Here is an 18,383-nt window from a genome sequence, read left to right as displayed (position 1 = left end):
ATATTGGGAATTCTCCCCTGTGAGGGTGGGCAGGCCCTGGCACAGGTGCCCAGAGAAACTCTGACTGCCCCATCCCTGGGAGTGTCCAAGACCAGGTTGGACGGGGCTTGGAGCAGCCCAGGATAGTGGAAGGTGTTCCTGCCCCGGGCAGGGGGTGGGACTGGGTGGGCTTCAAGGTCCCTTCGGGCCCAGACCCTTCCAGGATTCCATGACACTGTGCAGATGGAGGACATGGAGCAGCTGGAAGCAGAGTTTTCCTGCAGCAGAGCATCCCTTGCTGGGCATCTTGCTCTGGCATGGACCTGTCTCCTCTCTCCAAGCCAGGCTGGAGCGATGCCCACAAGCATCCCGCTAGGATAGCCTGGAGCAGCCGCCTCTCCTTGTGAGGCCACGGCTGCTCCCGTCCCTCATCCCCCGCCGCTCCAGCCCGCAGTGACCGCGGCCCCGAGCGCTGCGGGAGCGGCCGGACCGGGGTGGGCGCGGGGAGGACACGGAGGGGGAGGGAGGGATGGAGTCATCCTGCCCCGCGGGAAAAGAGGGAAGGATCGAGGGCGCCCCCCCGCTGCTGCCCCGCTGAATAAACGCCTTTGACCCGGGCTGGTCTGTGCTCCGGTACCGGGGGTTGGGGCGGCTCTGCCCGAGGCCGCGGAGGGCGGACACGGAACCGGGGCGGGCGGGAGGGGGGACGAGACAGCGGACCCAGGGGGACTGCGAGGCTGCCCGGTCCCGGTGGGATGTTCCCGGGGACTGGTGCCGGTGGGATGAGGCCGGTCCCGGTGGGATGGGGCCGGTGGTCAGTCCAGGTGGGATGTGGCTGGTGCCGGTGGGATGTTCCCGGGGGCCGGTGGGATGTTGCCCGTCCCATTGGGACGTTCCCGGTGGGATGCACCGTTCCCGCTCCCGGTGGGATGTGGCCGGTCCCATTGGGACGTTCCCGGTGGGATGTTGCCCGCCCCAGTGGGATGTTCCCGGTAGGATGTGCCGTTCCCGGTCCCGGTGGGACGTTCCCGCTCACGCCCCGCCGGACACCTCCCTCCTCCCGGTCGCGGTGCGCGCGCATCGCCCCGCCCCCTGTCCCGGCGACAGCCAATGGGCGGGCGCGGTGGCGGCGCGTGGGGCGGAGCGGGCGGGGCAGCCGGGCCGGGACAGGCCAGGCCTGGCGGTGAGTGCGGGGAGCGGGGCCGGAACCGGGAGCGGGACCGGGAGCGGGGCCGGGCTGGAACAGGCCAGGCCTGGCGGTGAGTGCGGGGAGCGGGCCCGGAACCGGGAGCGGGCCCGGGAGCGGGACCGGGCTGGAACAGGCCAGGCCTGGCGGTGAGTGCGGGGAGCGGGGCCGGAACCGGGAGCGGGACCGGGAACGGGACCGGGCTGGAACAGGCCAGGCCTGGCGGTGAGTGCGGGGAGCGGGGCCGGAACCGGGAGCGGGACCGGGAGCGGGACCGGGAGCGGGGCCGGGCTGGAACAGGCCAGGCCTGGCGGTGAGTGCGGGGAGCGGGGCCGGAACCGGAACCAGGTTGGGACAGCGGGGCCGGGTTGGGGCAGCGGGGCCGGGAGCTGAGCACGCCCGGCCTCCCCCCGTGTGCGGGGGAGGTATGGAGGGTCTGAACAACCCCCCTGGAGGCCGCCGGGACATCGGGAGCCCTCGGGTCCGTCCGGGTGGTGCGGAGCCTGTTTGGAAAGGTTTGTTCCATGTGGGAAAACCTTCGGGGCACTACGGCGTGGTTAAAATCACATCAAAAAGGATCGAGAGTGTCCAGGGAAGGGAAGGGAGCTGGGAAGGGGCTGGAGCAGCAGGAGGGGCTGAGGGAGCTGGGGACGCTCAGCCTGGAGAAAGGGAGGCCCAGGGGGGACCTTCTGGCTCTGCAATCCCTGCCAGGAGGGGGGAGCCGGGTTCTTGTGCCATTTGTTTCCTCAAAATGAGAGGAAATGGCCTCAAGTTGTGTCAGGGGAGGTTCAGATTAGGAATTAGAAACAATTCTTTTCCTGTCAGAGTGGTCAGACCTTGGAATGAGTTGCCCAGGGAGGTGGGGGAGTCGCTGTCTCTGGAAGTGTTCAAGAGGCATCTGGATGTGGCACTTGGGGAAGTGGTTTAGGGAAGATTGTGGTGGTGCTGGGCTGGTGGTGGGAGTGGATGATCTTGGTGGTGGGAGTGGATGATCTTGGTGGTCTCCCAACCCTGATGATCCCGTGAAAGTGGCACAAGGTAGGGACAATTCAGTTGCATTTCAGGGAATTACTGTGATGCCCCAAAGGTGGCTGGTTTGCAGAAGGCAGGGTGAGGGTGGCAGCAGCTTCACATGGGGAGTGCCTGGCTGGGCTGGACCTGGCTGTGCTGTCTCTTTGCCAAGCTCCCGAGGCTGGGCTGTGCCCACTCGTGGCTCTGGGCTGTGCTGGGTCCGTGAGCAGCGTGGGAAGGTTTTGGGAACACTCGTGGCAGTCCCCACAGCTGCTCTGGGCTACAGCTCTGCCACAGCCCTGCTCCCTAAAGGTTCCTGGGCTGTAACTCATCCAGACTTGTGCACATATATTTGTTGGGTTCCTTAAGCATTATATCAAGCTTCTTTATGGTCTTCTTAGTGTCTTATTTCCTCATATTTTGGCCCTGTGTGAGGTCCAGCTGGTACCACCACTGTGTATCCAGGTCACGCTGCATACAGATGTTTTTCTTCTTTAGTGCCACGTGTTTGCTACACAAACGTTAATCCTTGGGTAAGCTCCTCATTAGTCCACACAATTCCTACCTTGCCTCTAGCTACAATAATTAGCCATTGTATATTTCCATATTTTCCTACACAACATTGCAGCAGAGCTGTGGGATGGCAGGGAGCCTGGGGTGGTGGGAGTTTGTCCCTCCAACTTGTGTTCCTTCTCCCTCCAGCCTTACTCTTCCCTGTGCTGGGGCCGAGGGGTTGGTTTCTCGCTTTCTTCAAGGTTTATTTGAGGGATTTTGTGCCATCTAATTAGAAAGGCCCTTGAGCTGAGTTGTTGAAAGCTGTGTGGGGCCGGGGTGAGGTCAGGTTTCTGCACTGAAGGTCATGTTTTTGGTGCGGGCGACTTGAGCTCCTGGCAGGGAGGAGCTTCAATTGCCGAGTCATTTCAGCAATCAGGTGTTGCTAGTGAGGCATTCCCTGCACCTTCCGAAGATGGTGTGAGATTTCTCCCCTAATCCCCCACTTTTCTGCTGACATTATTCCAGTTCCAGCATGTCTGTCCCATCCAGCTGCTGTGTCTGCAGCTCCCTGTGCTGCTGCTGCCCCTCTGTGAAACTCCCTCGTCCCTTAGGCCAGACTTTTGCACTGGGATTTTCTCATAATTCAGATTGCTGGCTTTGATGGAATTTTCTTTGTGTCTTCCCTCTCTTTTTCCCCTCTTTTTTTAATTCTTCCTGTTTTTTTTCCCCAGTTGGTCTGTGCAGTTAGTCCTGTGTCCCTTTGCCCACCAGTTTTATTCTCCTGACCTTTCAAAAAGACATTTCTGAAGATATGAGCTGTTGAGCCTTCCCACCCTGCCCTCCAGGAGTGCTGAGGGAGGCTGGCAGGGTGGGAAGGGATGGGCTGGACAAGCTGCCTGTCCCCTCTGAGCCTGAAACCTCCTGCTATGGAACAAAACCTGCTCCCCCCCCCAAAAATTCCCAATATTATCAATCCTAGACACATGTGGAGAAGGGTGATTTGGCAGAGCCATGTGAGCATCCTGAGCACATTCCATGGGATATTTAATAATTTGGTGTGATCACAGAACTGTAGGATGGATTGGGTTGGAAACGACCTCTGAGATCATCAAGTCCAACCCTTGATCCAACCCCACTGGGATCACTCTGGCACTCTGTGCCCTGGGCTGGTGATCACAGTGGGGTTGGATCAAGACATGATGGATTCTCAGTGCCACATCCATAGAATGACAGAATCATAGAATGGATTGGGTTGGAAGAGACCTCTGAGATCATCAAGTCCAACCCTTGGTCCAACTCCAGTCCCTTTACCAGATCATGGCACTCAGTGCCACGGCCAAGCTCAGCTGAAAAACCTCCAGGGATGGGGAATCCACCCCCTCTCTGGGCAGCCCATTCCAATCCCTGAGCACTCTCTCTGCAAAGAATTTCTTTCTGCTCTCCAAGTTAAATTTCCCCTGATGGGATTGGCAGAGTCCCCCTGTTGGGAAGCACTGAGGGCTGTGCTGGTGAGAAGTGTATGTGCACAAACACACTGGTAAGGGATGTTTTCCTATGTTTTTGCTTACAACACTGAGTAAACAGCACAGCTCAGACAGGACTTGATCAAATCTCCTTATTTTTTTGCTGTGGATGTATTTTTGTGCAAACCCTGCAGTGAAAACCCTGACTGGTGTTACTGACCACTGTGTTCTCGGGGGCAAAAAGGAGAAAGGGGCATTTTGTGTCTTATTTTTTCCTAGTAGTGTTCTGCTTAGAATAATTAGCTTGTCTGAAGTTAATATATTTCTTCCAAAACCAAGGAAAGTGAGCAGTGTTACTGTCAAGGATTACCAGGAATTAATCTTGCAGTGCAAAGGCCACTAATCTCGGGCATGCAAACAGCATTTATTGAGCTGTGTGCCAGCACTTAGGGCAGTGATGTATGAAATCCCTGGCAAATTCAGATGCTCTTGCTGCTAATTCCCACCTGCTCATCCACCTCCATCCCCTGCATCCTGGAGTCTGCCTCTGGGTGTCAGTCACTGGAGATGGATGGGCACACATGGAGCTGCTGGTTGCCAGGCTCTGCCCTGCCTGTCCTGGGGCAGTTCTGCTGTCAGAGTCCCAGCTTTCCTGTTGTGCTGGGAGCTGCCTGGGAGCTCAGCCTGGGACTCGGATTTTTAATTGAGTAACCAAGCTGGGAGCAGTGGGAGCACTGGCTGAACTACTGAGATATGATCAGCATCTTGCCATGTTCCTCCTGCAGTACACAGGTAACCTGGGCTGCTGTGGGGTTCTCTGAATGTGTTTCTCCAGTGGCTCCTGCTGCCATATGGGATTTTCTGGAGTTGGCAGAAGTGGCCATCAGAATGTTGCTGCTCTCCTCAGTGTGCCTGGCCAGCCCTGGGGTCAGGCTGATGATTGTGAAGCTCTAACAATGATAATTAAGCGAGGGGTGCAGCAAAGAGATGTGCACTAGCCCAGTGGTAGGTTTGGAATCTGGGAAACCAGGCTCTGAAAGGAAATGGTTGGGGTCAAAATGCAACTTCAAAGCTTTGCTGTCTCTCTCCTTTCCCTTCCTTGCTGTTCTGTTTTCTCTCTGTCTTCTAATTGAGGTACTTGGTGCCTTCTAAAGTGCATTTCTTGTGGGCTTAAAACCAGCACTGTGTAATGACATGGCACAGTGTATCATATCCCAGAATCCAGTTTATTCCTAAAAGCACAGGCACCCTGCTCAGGCTGAGCACTGCTTGTTTCCTGTATTTGCCAATGTTGGCAAAAGGTAAATCCATATTTATAGCAAAGCCTGTGTCAGCCCATTTCTGGAGTTCCCCCCATGCTGGGTAAGAGAAGTCTGGTAAGTGTTCAGAGGAGCCTGGGGGACCCCAAAATGTCACCTGAGGGGTTCAGAAGAAGCTGGGGCATCCCAGAACATGAGCTGAAGGGACAGAGGAAACCAGGGGACCCCAAAAAGTAACCTGAAGGAGTTAAGAGGTTTTCAGGGAATCCCCAAAGATGACCCAGGGGGGCTGGAGGGCTCCAGAGAACACCGGAATGTGACCTGAGGGGGTTGGCAGAGCCAAGGGTACCCCAAAATGTCACCTGAGGGGCTCAGAGGGACCTGGGGCACCCCAAGGTGTGACCCAAATAGTTCAGGGGGTTCCAGGACACCCCAAAATATGCACCAGCCTGCAGGGACTTTGTGTTATCATTGAAATGCCTTTAGGTGTGTGACAGTGTCAGAGTACCTGTTAGTAGTTTTAATTTGACCTTAGGGACAGAGGTTTGTGTTCCTGCTGCTTATTAGCTAGCTGGATGTCAGGAAAATGGTTCCTGACCAGGGTGAGGCTGCTGTTGGAGCGTGTGGTTCCAGAGCAGTGCCAGGCTGTGGCAGAGCTGCTGTCACAACTGAATGTTCCCGAACCCAGCAGGGCAGATTGTGCCCAAATCCTGAGCTGGCAGCCCGGTGGGTGCTGTGTGGGCACAGGAGCCCTGCGTGGGAGTCACACAATCCCACGGGTTGGTTGAGGTTTCCAGTGTGTTCAGCTCTTGGTGACAGGAATGATCTAAAACCAGGCATTTCAGTTCCCTTGGGGGCTGCTTTGGGTTCCTTTTTCCCCTGGTCATTAAGGCAAATGGCCAAGCTCAGTTGGCAGGTTGGGAAAACCAAGTCCTGTCCTGGCTCTGGCACGGGCCCCAGTGAGGATGGACACCTCCCTTGATTTATGCCTGGAACATTGAGATCTTCCCTCCCTCTCCAGCCCCTTTCTGGACGAGTGCTGTGAGAGTTGCAGCCACTTGCAGTCCCAGCATGGACCTGGATTGATCCCAGTGGAATGGGGGGCCATGCGTTGTTAATGCTGTTTATGCCAACAGGAAGCTGGAGCCTCTCTTCCCATAAAACACACCTATTTCCAGAGGGGAGGACCATCCACAGCACCCCACTGAGCTGGGAGAGAAGCCTTGCTCAGACCCACCTCCTGCTCTCTTCAAGCATCTCCCCTTTTTTTTTCCCTGATCCATTTTTTCTTGCAAGGAATCTTCCAGCCCAGGGTTTTTATTTTTAAATGTTTAGTCACTGCATTATGGCAGTGCCTGGTGGCTCACTGTCAAAAATTGACTCTTCTGAAAATCACTGGAGATACAGATGAGAATTGCTTGGAGTTCAATGGCACACTGACACCTGTGCCCCACATGGCTCTGGAAATGCTGACACTGGTCTGACCCTTGCTGGAAACCTGAATTTTCTCTTCCCCCCTCACCTTCTGCATGGCATTTCCCTGCAAATACAGAAATCTGCTGATTTTGGCCTTTGCAGGCTGGCTTGCTGCAGGAGAACTGAGCAAACCTGGCTTGCTCCTGTGCTGTCCCTTCCCTCCTGACAGAGCCTGGAGTGGCCAAGGACACTTTGTCCTGGTTGGCAGGAAGGACAGAGAGGTGTTTGTGTCTGTGCCTCACAGTCATCCTGGCTGAGCTGTCAGCTTTTGTCCTGCTCTGTGCCCAGGAGAGAGGAGTTTCTGCAGCTTCAGCTTTCTCCTGGGCACGTTCTCTGTGTGTAGTGGCTGGAGCTCTGACTCTTGCCTGAAATGGCATTTCAGGGTGGCAAATCTGACATAGTGAGTGGTTTAAGCACTAAAGTGTGTTGGGAATCCTCTCTGCCTTGGTTAAAACTCTGGGAGCAAACTCAGTGCTTCAAGAGAGCAGCAAGCAAGGTCCCTGCTCTTTACTGCTACCAGTACTGCCCTTTGGTTTCCTGGGTCATTTACTCTTTCCCTGTTCTGGGGAGGTGAGAGCAAAGCTTTCCCAGGGTGTTTTGCTCCTCCATGTTGGGTTGTTACCTGCCTGTGGGTGGTGGATTGTCTTTTTTGGGGGGACTCTGAGGACAAGGCTGCCCAAATCACGCAGGTGCCTCCACCCAGAGCCCTACTTGTTCCCAGCTGCAGGCCTGCCCTGGGACACTCTGGGACACTTCACTGCACCCATGACCCTCACCAAGGTCCTGACCTGTGTTATCGGAGAATTTGTGGTTTCTGTAGGTGAAGGGGATTGTGTGTCCATCCAGAGTACCTGGAGCAAAGCAGGGAAAAGTGCCTGTGGAACTGGGTCTTGTGATCTTGAAGGTCCTGGTTGGAGGAGTTACCAGGATCCCTTGTGGGAGCAGGACCAGGAGTGACTGCAGCTCCTCTGGTGCTGTTTCCAGACAGCACTACCCACCAAATACATTCACTGTGAAGGAGCTGCTCAGTTTCCAGCCTGTGCCTGCAAAGGAAAATGTGCTGTGGTTCATGATCTCCTCAACTCCCATTTTCTGTGACTCTGGAATATTTGGCTTGTGGAATTCGAGCTGGAGGCTGTATGAGGACAACAGTGGGCTTGTCTTCCAGGTACCATGTGAAGTTGTGAGTGCTGAGCTTTAAACTCCAGACAGTCCTGTTTCCACCTTTAAGAGTTTTGGGCACTTTGGAACAGTGAACATTGAACAGGCAGAGCTGCTCTAAACCGGTTTCTGAGTGGAGAAATAATTGGCTTGGAGAAAAGAAAACTTCCAAATGGAGATGAAATTTCACAGCAGGAACAAACATGGTGCAAACACTCCTCCTTTCCTCAGGCAGTGTGGTAAGGTTTTTGGACACTTTGAGCTTGATTTGAAGCCCTCACATTTTATCTCTTTAAGTCTTGCATCCTAATGCAGAGAATCACAGGAAGGAATCATTGGCTTGTGGGATGCCACTTGGAAAAAAGGCTCTAGGAAAGTCAGTTCTGGAACTCTGGGAGCAATATAATAGTTTTTGATCTCCTTCCTACTGTTGGGCCCTCACTGGACTGGCTTGGCTGTTTCTGGATTGCTCTGGGAGACTTGACTGTGGCTTGAGGCTAAAAACAACCCCAAATCCTCCTGTGGGAGCACGTGAGGGGTTTGACTCTGACCTCTTTGCTACTCTTGGGGTGGGTTCTCCCTGAGAATGAGCTGAGCTGTGCCTGAGGAGACTGAGCTTGGGTCTGCTGCCTTGATCCCACTGCACAGTCAGCTCTGAGCATTAACCTGACACCCCAAACTTGTACCAGCACAAAAAATGTTGCTGCATTCACGTCCCAGGATCATGTGCTGCCTCTGAGTGAATGTATCCGATTGCATCTAATGGAGAGCCCATAAATTATATATTTTTTGGAAGAGGGATGTTCATAGAAGGGCTGGAGCAAACCCTTGGTCTGTTCTGCCTGGAGTATCTTGGGTTGTCTTTGTGGTGTTTTGGTTGGTGCCCACATCTCTCGGGCACTGTGTGCATGTGGGTGGGTAGCACTGTGTTTGTTGCAGGAATGCTGAGCTGAGCACACCCTCATCCTTTAGATCTCACACCAGATCTCACCTGACTTCCCCCCCAAAACCACCTCAATGAACTTGAATTTGTGCTGCTGTCACCCATATGTGGTTCCTGTCGTCACTGTCCCTGCTCGTGGCAGGGGGGTTGGACCAGGTGGCCTTTAAGGGTCCTTTCCAAGCCAAACTATTCTGTGATAATCCCCCACCTTGGGGAAGAATGACCCCATGCACTGGTACATGCTGGGGATAAACTGCTGGAAAGAGCATTGTGGAAAAAGTCTGGAGTGTTCTGGTTTGCATCAAGTGGAATCTGAACCAACCACAGACCCTGGAGGCAAAGGAGCTCAGTGGTGCCTGAAGCTCTGCTGAGGGGGCTCCTTCCCCTTGGCACACCTGGAGTCCTGTGTCCAGTTCTGGGCTCCCCAGGACAGGAGCGACATGGACATTCTGGACTGGGCACATGGAGGAAAATTAACACAATGAAGGGACTGGAATATCTGTGGGTGAGGAGAGTCCGAGAGGGCTGGGAGAGTGTGACAGGGAGAGGTAAAGAAGAGGAAGTCAGAGTTGTCTCCACGGTCCAGTGGAAGGTCAAAGGACATGTCAAAATTCAGGAAACTCAACTAATAATGAGAAAACTTGCAGTGCTTGTCCCAGAGGTGTTTTCCAAGCGGTGCTGTTGGTCCTGGGGCACGTGCTGAGCTCCTGTGTGTGTGTGTTCACTGGGGGCTGGTGCCAGCCCTGCAGCCTCATCTGGCTGGGCAACCTCATCTGCAGGGCAGCTCTGACAAGTTTTGGAGCACTGGGGAAGCTGGAGGAGAGGATCAGTTGAGGGGCTGATTTGGGATCTCATTGCTGAATCTCTTTGTGGTGACATACAATGCTTGGAGGAACCGAGCTGCAGGCTGAGCCTGCTGCTGCTGCTGCCCCAAACTGAGCACTGGGGCAGTTCTGGGAGCTTTGGGACAGGTCTGTCCACTCACAAAGCCAACACTGGTGTTCCTGTGCCTCCTCAAAAGCGTTTTACTTGCAGTTGTCCCAGCCTCCTTTCCTCTTTGCTGCTCCCCAGCTGTTCAGACAGATTGTGACTAGGTTGATCTTTTGGTGCAGGAGATAACCTGGAGGAGAATTCCTCAGGAGTGCTTTTAATTACTGGCTCCCTTTCTGGGCTTTTCATAGGGCTTGATGAGTTCTGGGATTGTCCCTTTCTCTTATTTTTAAATTGTTCTTAATGTTCTTGCCTTTGAGGCAGTGTTTAATGCCAGCTCCTGAGGGCTGGATATTTACAGGTAAAAATGTCATATGAGGAAAAGAGAAACAACTACTTACTAATTACTGTTCAGGTCTCCATCACCATAGTCTCCTCTCTTCCTTTTAATGATCTCCTCTTGTTAATCCCCATGCTGAAGGGAGAAGTCACGCTGGCATCCAGCATGGGGAGGGGTGGGCAGTCAGAGCTGTTGCTGGAGGCTCACGAGCATTTGGGGGTCTGTTCCTGCCCCTTCCTATATATCAGGTTGGAGTTGGAGCCTTCTGTGAACAGCTGGGACACACTATTTCAGCAGAACATCATCCATTTCCCAAGAGCTGCATGAATTTCTGCCTGGGGCATGAGCTGAGCTGGATCATGGGATGCGTCTGAGGCTGGCACAGGTGCCTGGGGTGTGTGGGCCTCTGCTCTGGGCACTTTCTGAGGCTTGATTCATCCCTAACTGGCAGGGTGAGTGCTGCCTGTGCAGTTTGAGAGCTTGCTTGCTTGGTTTGTCCTGTACCTAAGGAATCTTTTCACAAAAGACATTAATAAAAATCCCTTTGCCAAGAACACAAGACGTTTTTTCACTCCTTGGTTGCTGCTGGAGCTCTCTGCCTCCCTCCCAGCACAGCCATGGCAGCCCGTGCAGCATCCAAGTGCTCCTCCTGCACCACAGGGTGTCATCAAACATCCCACCTCAGACTGGGGATGGAAATCACCGGGTAAGTGGCTACCTGTGCTCCCCAGTGGGTTGGAGGCAGTGGCTGGAGCTGTGTCCATTGGCATTCAGGTGCTGGGCACTGCCAGGTGTCTCCATGGTGTGTTGTTTTCAGCCAGAGCAGAGTGTCTGTCTGTGCTGGTGACACTAGTGTCCAGCTGTGTCACTGCTCATCCACATCCTTCCCTACTCCCAAGTGTGGAAAAACTCTTGTTCAAGTTTAATGTTGCTTCTTCCATCACCCGGATAATAATAGAGATAAACCTTAGAATTACTCCTTTTCCTTTCTCCTTATGTCCTCCCTGTGCGTGGCCTCTCTATTTTTAACCTGGAGCATTCAGATTTGCTTTCCTGAGCCCTCATGACCTCCATGCTATTTGGACTTTGGAGTGTTTCAGACCCAGCATTGTAGGCACCCTGGATAGCCGGGCGTGACTATTGTTGTTGCCAGCTGAATAGTCCTTAGTTTTTTGGCTGCTTCTTGTGCTCTCACCTTTCAGTGGCTGGGAGAGGAGCCCTCCAGGCTCCCTGTATCCACTTGGCTATTTCCAGCTGGACCCAGCAGCCATGTTTACCAAGTTCTTGGAAGTGGAATCCTCTGGAATAGAAATCACAGCACTGCAAAGTGTCTGGAGGAAGGTTTGGTACAAATGCCTTGGCCCATCGGTGTTTTGGGACAGCATAATTGTCATCTTTGGTGCTCTGGTAGTTTTTCAGATTTCCCTTAGAAATGTGGTTATTTTTATCACTTTATATGGGTGTAGAAAAAAGATTTGTTTGGTTTTTATATTGTTTTTTTACATTGGTGGTTCAGAATGTGTTTGCTGAGAAAAAAGTAAATCAAACTGAATACGTTAATGCTCCTTTGGTCTTGCATCTCTGCAAGTGCTGACTGTGAGAGAAGGTGGGCTGAGGAACTTGGTGCTCAGCTCAGAGCACTGGACCCCTCTCTTGAGCCTGGAGAAAAGGAGACTCAGGGGGAACCTTCTTGCCCTTTCGGACTCCCTGAGAGGAGGTTGGAGCCAGGTGGGGATTGGGCTTTGCTCACAGGGAGAGAGGAAACAGCCTCAAGCTGTGCCAGGGGACATTTAGATTGGATATTGTGGAAAATTTCTTTACAGAAAGACTTGTCAAGCCCTGGCATGGGCTGCCCAGGGCAGTGGTGGAGTCACCACCTCAGGAAGTGTTTGAAAAATGTGCAGGTGTGGCACTTGAGGACATGGTTAATGGTGAACATGGTGCTGGGTGATGGTTGGACTTGGTGATCTTTAAGGTCTTTTCCAACTGTAACAACTCTGTGGTTCTCAGACTCGCTGTGATGAACTGCACAACAGAAGCTCCAAGCCTGGAGACTCCATTAGTTTGGAATTGTTTACACAGTACTTGCGTCTTGTTACCTGTAGTTTTAGAAACAGACCATTTTGGAGAGCTGAGACTGTGATCTGCTGGCACATAAATGCCATTAATTGTCCATCACCTGCAGTTTGCCCACCACAGATCCGTGGGTGGATCATCCAATAGCTGCTTTAGCACAGAGTTACTCTGAAATGAGTGTAGTTCCTTGAATTAGGAAATACACTGGAAGCTGCAAAACAATTTTTCTTCAACCCTCTTTGGTTCAATTCTGCGTAATTCTCTTATATCTTTACCTTTGATTTACTTAATTTATAAGGCTCAGTCTGTATTTATTCATGAGTAGACCTCTCTGTTGTTAGACCTTTATCAATAGCAAAGCCTGAGCAGGAGGACTCAAGGCCCCTCAGTCTTTGAGCACTGAGGCTCAAAATGGGCATGAGGAGGAGTGTGGTCCTGTGGGCTGGGTCAGGAGCTTCCCTCTTTGGGGCCATGAAGAGGAGCAGCTGCCTGCCAAACTCCTTGAATAAAAATTCCAGTAGTACCTTCTGGTTTTGAAGATCTTTTAAGTCATGACTTCATTTTTGGTAGTAAATGACTCCAGGTGAATTCACAACTGGTGACACACAAGTAACTATTGGAAGTGTATTCCTGCACTGGCAAAAATAGGAAATAATCCTGTTTTCTGAGTTTTCAGGCATGAAATTCTGCTTGGCACAGGGTGTTTACACTGTCAGGCAGTTTGATTTGTGTGGGTGTTGGGATTGATGTGGGGGAGTAATAATATTTTATAGTGATATCAGAGTAACATTCAGATCACAGGAGGGCTGGAGTGCTGCTTGGGCCTGAACTGGGCATTTCTCTCATTAATGTGACTGTGAAGCATCACAAATCAGCTTAAAGAAGGTCTCTAAGTGTGTTCTTTTCTTTCAGGCTTAAACCCTCTGTCCTTTGATCCTGCCAGCAGCACCGAGTCCCTGCAGCTGGGCAGTGCCACGTGCCCACAGGTGTCGGAGAGCCCAGCTGAGGATGGAAGTGATCCGGGAAAGAGGAAGAGAGCAGTTCCTCCAGGTGAGCTGAGTGGCAGCTCTGCTGCTGGCAGCAGAGAAGGGACCCATGTAGGGAGCTCGAATCCATCTGCTGTGCTGGGTGTTGGTGTGGAAGGTGGGCAGGTGGGGCTGTGCTGGTCTGGTGTGCCTGAGGCCGGGCTTGGATCATGGAATCTCTGCAAGGAGCACTGTCTTGGGTTGAGCTGACAAATTGCCAACTGCCCAACACAGGGTCAAGGGAGAAAGGAAAAAAACTTTGAAACTCAGAACAGGTTTGAACCCAAACTAATTATATATATTCATACAGAAAAGAGAAAATTAAGAGAAACTACAATATAACACACACACGAGTTAGAAATAACAAGAAATAACTCCCCACTCCCCATTGAGAACAGATTTTATCACTAGATCCATAAGCATTCTAAAAGACACCCAGCAAGAAACAGAAAGTATAAAAACAAAATGTTTTTCCTTCCCTGAACTCAAACAAAATGCAAAGTAGCAGCAGCAGCCACATCAGGGCCCAGACAGCTGAGCATGTCCTGCCTCTACTGCAGCCATGGTGGAACTGAGTGAGCACCTGCCACTCCTGTGTTCATATCTCAGGTTTGCCTCATCTGGTATGAAATACTTCTTTGGTTACTCGGTCAGGTGATCCCTGTCTCTCCCAAGCTACAGCAGATTCTCTGAGCCTGCTAATTTGAGGCCTGGCTAAAAGCACCACAAGCACATAGAGATAGAACAAGGGGGAATGGCTTCACAGTAACAGAGGGCAGGGTTGGATGGGATATTGGGAAGGAATTCTTCCCTGTGAGGGTGGGGAGGCCCTGGGACAGGATGCCCAGAGAAGCCCCATACCTGGAAGTGTCCAAGGCCAGGTTGGAGCAGCCTAGACCTGACTGCTCCAGTGGGACAGCACTGGTGGTTTTTTTCTCATCTGGCTCTTCCCTGAGTGTTGGACTCAGCTGTGGCTTTGGGTGCTGACACTGCAGAGCCTTGCTGGGCAATGTGTGCCCTGCAGCAGAGCTGAGTGCTGCTCTAAGCTCTTAATCACTTTTATTTTCCTCTCAGCAGATGGTGGCAGAAATCTGAGCCTGGACTCCATTCCGATGGGATTGCCAATGTCTGACCCAACCGCCTGGGCCACCGCCATGAACAACCTGGGGATGGCTCCCATGGGCATGACAGGACAGCCCCTTCTGCCCGGTGAGCTGAGCCAGGCCCTGCCCACCTTTCCTTTCTGACAGGCCTTTGGGAATAACCTGTTTCAGTGGAGTTGGGTAAACACCCACCATGTACAAACCACGTGGACAGGCTGTGTTTGAAATGCCTTAAATCTGAAAGTGATTTATTGAGAGACCAGATTGGAGGGGATACATATTTTTTAGTGCAAATAGTAGTTATTGTGGGGTATCTCCAGATATTCTGCAGTGGATCAGGAGCCATGCAGAGCTCAGGAAACCAGTGATATCCAGGAACACATTACTCTAAGCTGAACTGGAGTGGCTTAAAAGGAAAGGTGAGAGGAAGATGAAGAGGAAAGCAACAGGGCAGCAAATTGGATACAGCAGAAATTAATGGAGGATTCTGCACCTTGTCCTGAATACATGTGCATGGGTGAGTCATCCTGCCCAGGACGAAAGAGCTCCTGTGACAACAGAGCTGTGCTGTGTCTGATTTCCCAGCAGTGTGGGATTTGGGGCATCAAAGTCCTGAACTGAACTGACTGTTGCAGTGCTTTGCTGCACTGAGGAGGATGCCCTGTCGTGCCTGAACACTTTGCTGCTCACCCAGGGAGAGAATGTCTGTGTTGGCAGTGTGAGAAAAATCTCGGCTCGAAGAATTTTTAGAGAGACGAGTTGAAGGAGCAAAGCCAGATAGTGTTTAATGGCCAGACTGCACACACAGGGTGCCTCGCCCCAGCGAAGTCACCGGGGAGCACCCCGGGGAGGGGGGGGTCACCCCCATTTGTCTCCTTCACGCCACGCCCTCTTCCCTCCCCTCCAGGAGTCCATCCCTCCGTAGTCCATGCATGGTCCCGTGCCCGCTGGTTCGAGGTTACTCCATCACTTCTTCACTGCCTTCTTTGGGCAATTTCTTGCTGTGCCATCAATGCTGATTGGCCCATCCAGTCGCCCTGTCAGGCCCTACCACCGTCTGCAGGCCCTGACAACAGCCCCCCTTGCTGGGACTGCTGCCTCACAGGCTGCCCTGACAACAGCCCCCCTTGCTGGGACTGCTGCCTCACAGACTGCCCTGACAACAGCCCCCCTTGCTGAGGCTGCTGCCTCACAGACTGCTCTGACAACAGCCCCCCTTGCTGAGGCTGCTGCCTCACAGACTGCCCTGACAACAGCCCCCATTGCTGGGACTGCTGCCTCACAGACTGCCCTGACAACAGCCCCCCTTGCTGAGGCTGCTGCCTCACAGACTGCCCTGACAACAGCCCCCATTGCTGGGACTGCTGCCTCACAGACTGCCCTGACAACAGCCCCCCTTACTGAGGCTGCTGCCTCACAGACTGCCCTGACAACAGCCCCCCTTGCTGAGGCTGCTGCCTCACAGACTGCCCTGACAACAGCCCCCCTTGCTGGGACTGCTGCCTCACAGACTGCCCTGACAACAGCCCCCCTTGCTGAGGCTGCTGCCTCACAGACTGCCCTGACAACAGCCCCCCTTGCTGAGGCTGCTGCCTCACAGACTGCCCTGACAACAGCCCCCCTTGCTGAGGCTGCTGCCTCACAGACTGCCCTGACAACAGCCCCCCTTGCTGAGGCTGCTGCCTCACAGACTGCCCTGACAACAGCCCCCCTTGCTGAGGCTGCTGCCTCACAGACTGCCCTGACAACAGCCCCCATTGCTGGGACTGCTGCCTCACAGACTGCCCTGACAACAGCCCCCCTTGCTGAGGCTGCTGCCTCACAGACTGCCCTGACAACAGCCCCCCTTGCTGAGGCTGCTGCCTCACAGACTGCCCACCAAATTCACCTGTCTGACCTGCATGTGGAGAAATCCCCCCTTTAAAGGGCCATTCCGCTTTTCCAAAAAGCAATTAACACAGAACCTTTTAATTCAACTGTTCAAATCAACCAAAACCCCTTCCTTCCACACCTCCCACAACGAACCCTCTCTTTATTTCTCACAGGCAGTACTCTGCAATCCCCTTTCTGCTCTTGTGGCACAGAGCAGGTTGTTTGCTCTGCAGCCCATACAGATTTAACAGCATCACTTAACTTGCCTTAAGTTTTGCCTGCAGTCTGTGCTCTTGGAATAATAGAATCATGGAATGGGTTGGTTTGGGAAGGACCTTAAAGTTGATCTTGTTCCACCCCCTGTGTTTCACCCAGAGTTGTTTGGAAGGTTCTTAACTGCTGGAATTGGTGCAGTTGTCTGGTTGGCAACAAATCCCTTAATCCCTGAATCCCAGAATCACTGAGGTTGGAAAAGCCCTCCAAAACTGTCAAGTCCAACCTGTGACCAACCCCTGCCTTGTCACCCAGTCCAGAGCACTGAGTGCCACATCCAGTCGTTCCTTGGACACATTTAGGGGTGGGGACTCTGCCATCTCCCTGGGCAGCTTCTGCCAATGCCTCACCACTCTTTCCAGGAAGAAATTCCTCCTGATGCCCTTAACCCTGTGTGATGACTGTCTGTGCTACTGAACTGCCTAATACAACCAAACTGGCTCAGGGTTTCCACTGTTCCCATATGTCACAGGTGTCTTTCTGTGGACAAACCTCACTGGGAAGTGCTTGACACTGTGTGGGAGCTGGTGTCTATGGAGTGGAGAAGGTGTAGTTTATTTTAAGAGAGAAAAGTTATTTGAAGCAATCAGCAATGAAATAGTTTTAAAACATTGTTTTAATGGCACAGATCTGAAGTTTGATGGTGCCATGTTCCCTCTCTGGTGTTTATTCAGCTGGTTGTCACTGGCACATGTGGGAGTGCACCTCCTTTGCTGTCCAAGGTCACAGTCACTGTATGACTCCAACCCCCCACCTGACTGCCTTATTCTCTCCCCTTGTAGACTTTGATCCTGCTCTTGGGATGATGACTGGAATCCCTCCCATCAACCCCATGATGCCAGGCTTGGGGATCGTCCCTCCTCCCATCCCTCCGGACATGCCTGCCGTGAAGGAGATCATTCACTGCAAGAGCTGCACCCTCTTCCCACCTAACCCACGTAACTGTGCTTTGTCCTGTCTCTGTAGGAATATCTGTGTGTTTATATTTGTATAGAACCCAGGTGTGTGAGAGAAGGGCCATTCCTGTACCTGGGCAGAGCAGCTCTGGGCTGTGACTCACTGCTTGCAACAAGGTGACAGAGCAACAGGAAAAGCCTGTTCTTGTCCCTGAGTGTTTGGCATTTCCAGAAATAGCCTGTTCAGTTGTTAGTTTGATAAGGATGGAGAACAAAACATTCCAGCCCCTGGATATTTGAAGTCTTTATCTAAGGCTTCAAAGACAGTGAACTCTTGGAGGTAAAGGGATCATGAGCCACGGGAGTGCTCTGGGATTTGCAGAATATGGTGGAAGGAAAGCAGAGGCAGTTGGAAATAAGACAGAAAACTTGAAGAAACACAGTCAGGGCTCACCAGGCTATAGCAGGAAACAGGAATCCCCTTCATGCTGCCTGAGGACCCTTTCTCCTCACTTAATTCTGTTATAAAAACCAGAGGGTGAAAACCAAACCAGAGATGAACAGGGACATGTCTATCATTGATAGTGTGGGTCTGTGTGTTAGGGTGTAGCTCAAGCAGGAAAGTCTGGAGTGGGTGCAGTTGCAGCACAGAGAATCCTCTGTATACATTTTTCACTTATTGTTTACATTAGGACAGTTTTTAAACTGTGCTTTTGTAACACCTCCCATGCTGAAGTTTTGAGCCTGTGCTGTCCTATGACAGCAGCTCAGTGAACTTCTGCTTGCACTTGAGAGAGTGTTTGAAGGGCTTCAGCTCCTGAGATATTTTCTTTGGAAACAGGCAGGTAAACAGAATCACAGAATCACAGAATCAGTTGGGTTGGAAGAGACCTCT

The 18,383-nt window shown here is 52.5% G+C and overlaps 1 protein-coding gene across 6 annotated transcripts in view; it reads left to right on the top strand.

Moving 5' to 3' along the window:
• The first annotated feature begins 1,117 nt into the window (after positions 1-1,117).
• The window catches only part of ENOX2 (ecto-NOX disulfide-thiol exchanger 2), a 34,347-nt gene continuing 17,081 nt past the window's right edge, over positions 1,118-18,383 (top strand). Inside the window, exons 1-4 of one of the 6 annotated variants that reach the window (XM_071569183.1) lie at positions 1,118-1,162; positions 13,232-13,369; positions 14,419-14,553; positions 17,375-17,530. In XM_071569183.1, the coding sequence (XP_071425284.1) occupies positions 14,457-14,553; positions 17,375-17,530 (253 nt within the window). In that variant the 5' untranslated portion in view covers positions 1,118-1,162; positions 13,232-13,369; positions 14,419-14,456. The other 5 variants (XM_071569182.1, XM_071569180.1, XM_071569179.1 and 2 more) reach the window with 5 other exon arrangements.

The sequence above is a fragment of the Pithys albifrons genome, chromosome 14, assembly GCF_047495875.1.
Source record: "Pithys albifrons albifrons isolate INPA30051 chromosome 14, PitAlb_v1, whole genome shotgun sequence".
Classification (NCBI taxonomy): Eukaryota; Metazoa; Chordata; class Aves; order Passeriformes; family Thamnophilidae; genus Pithys; species Pithys albifrons.
This window is presented reverse-complemented; position numbering and strand designations above follow the sequence as displayed.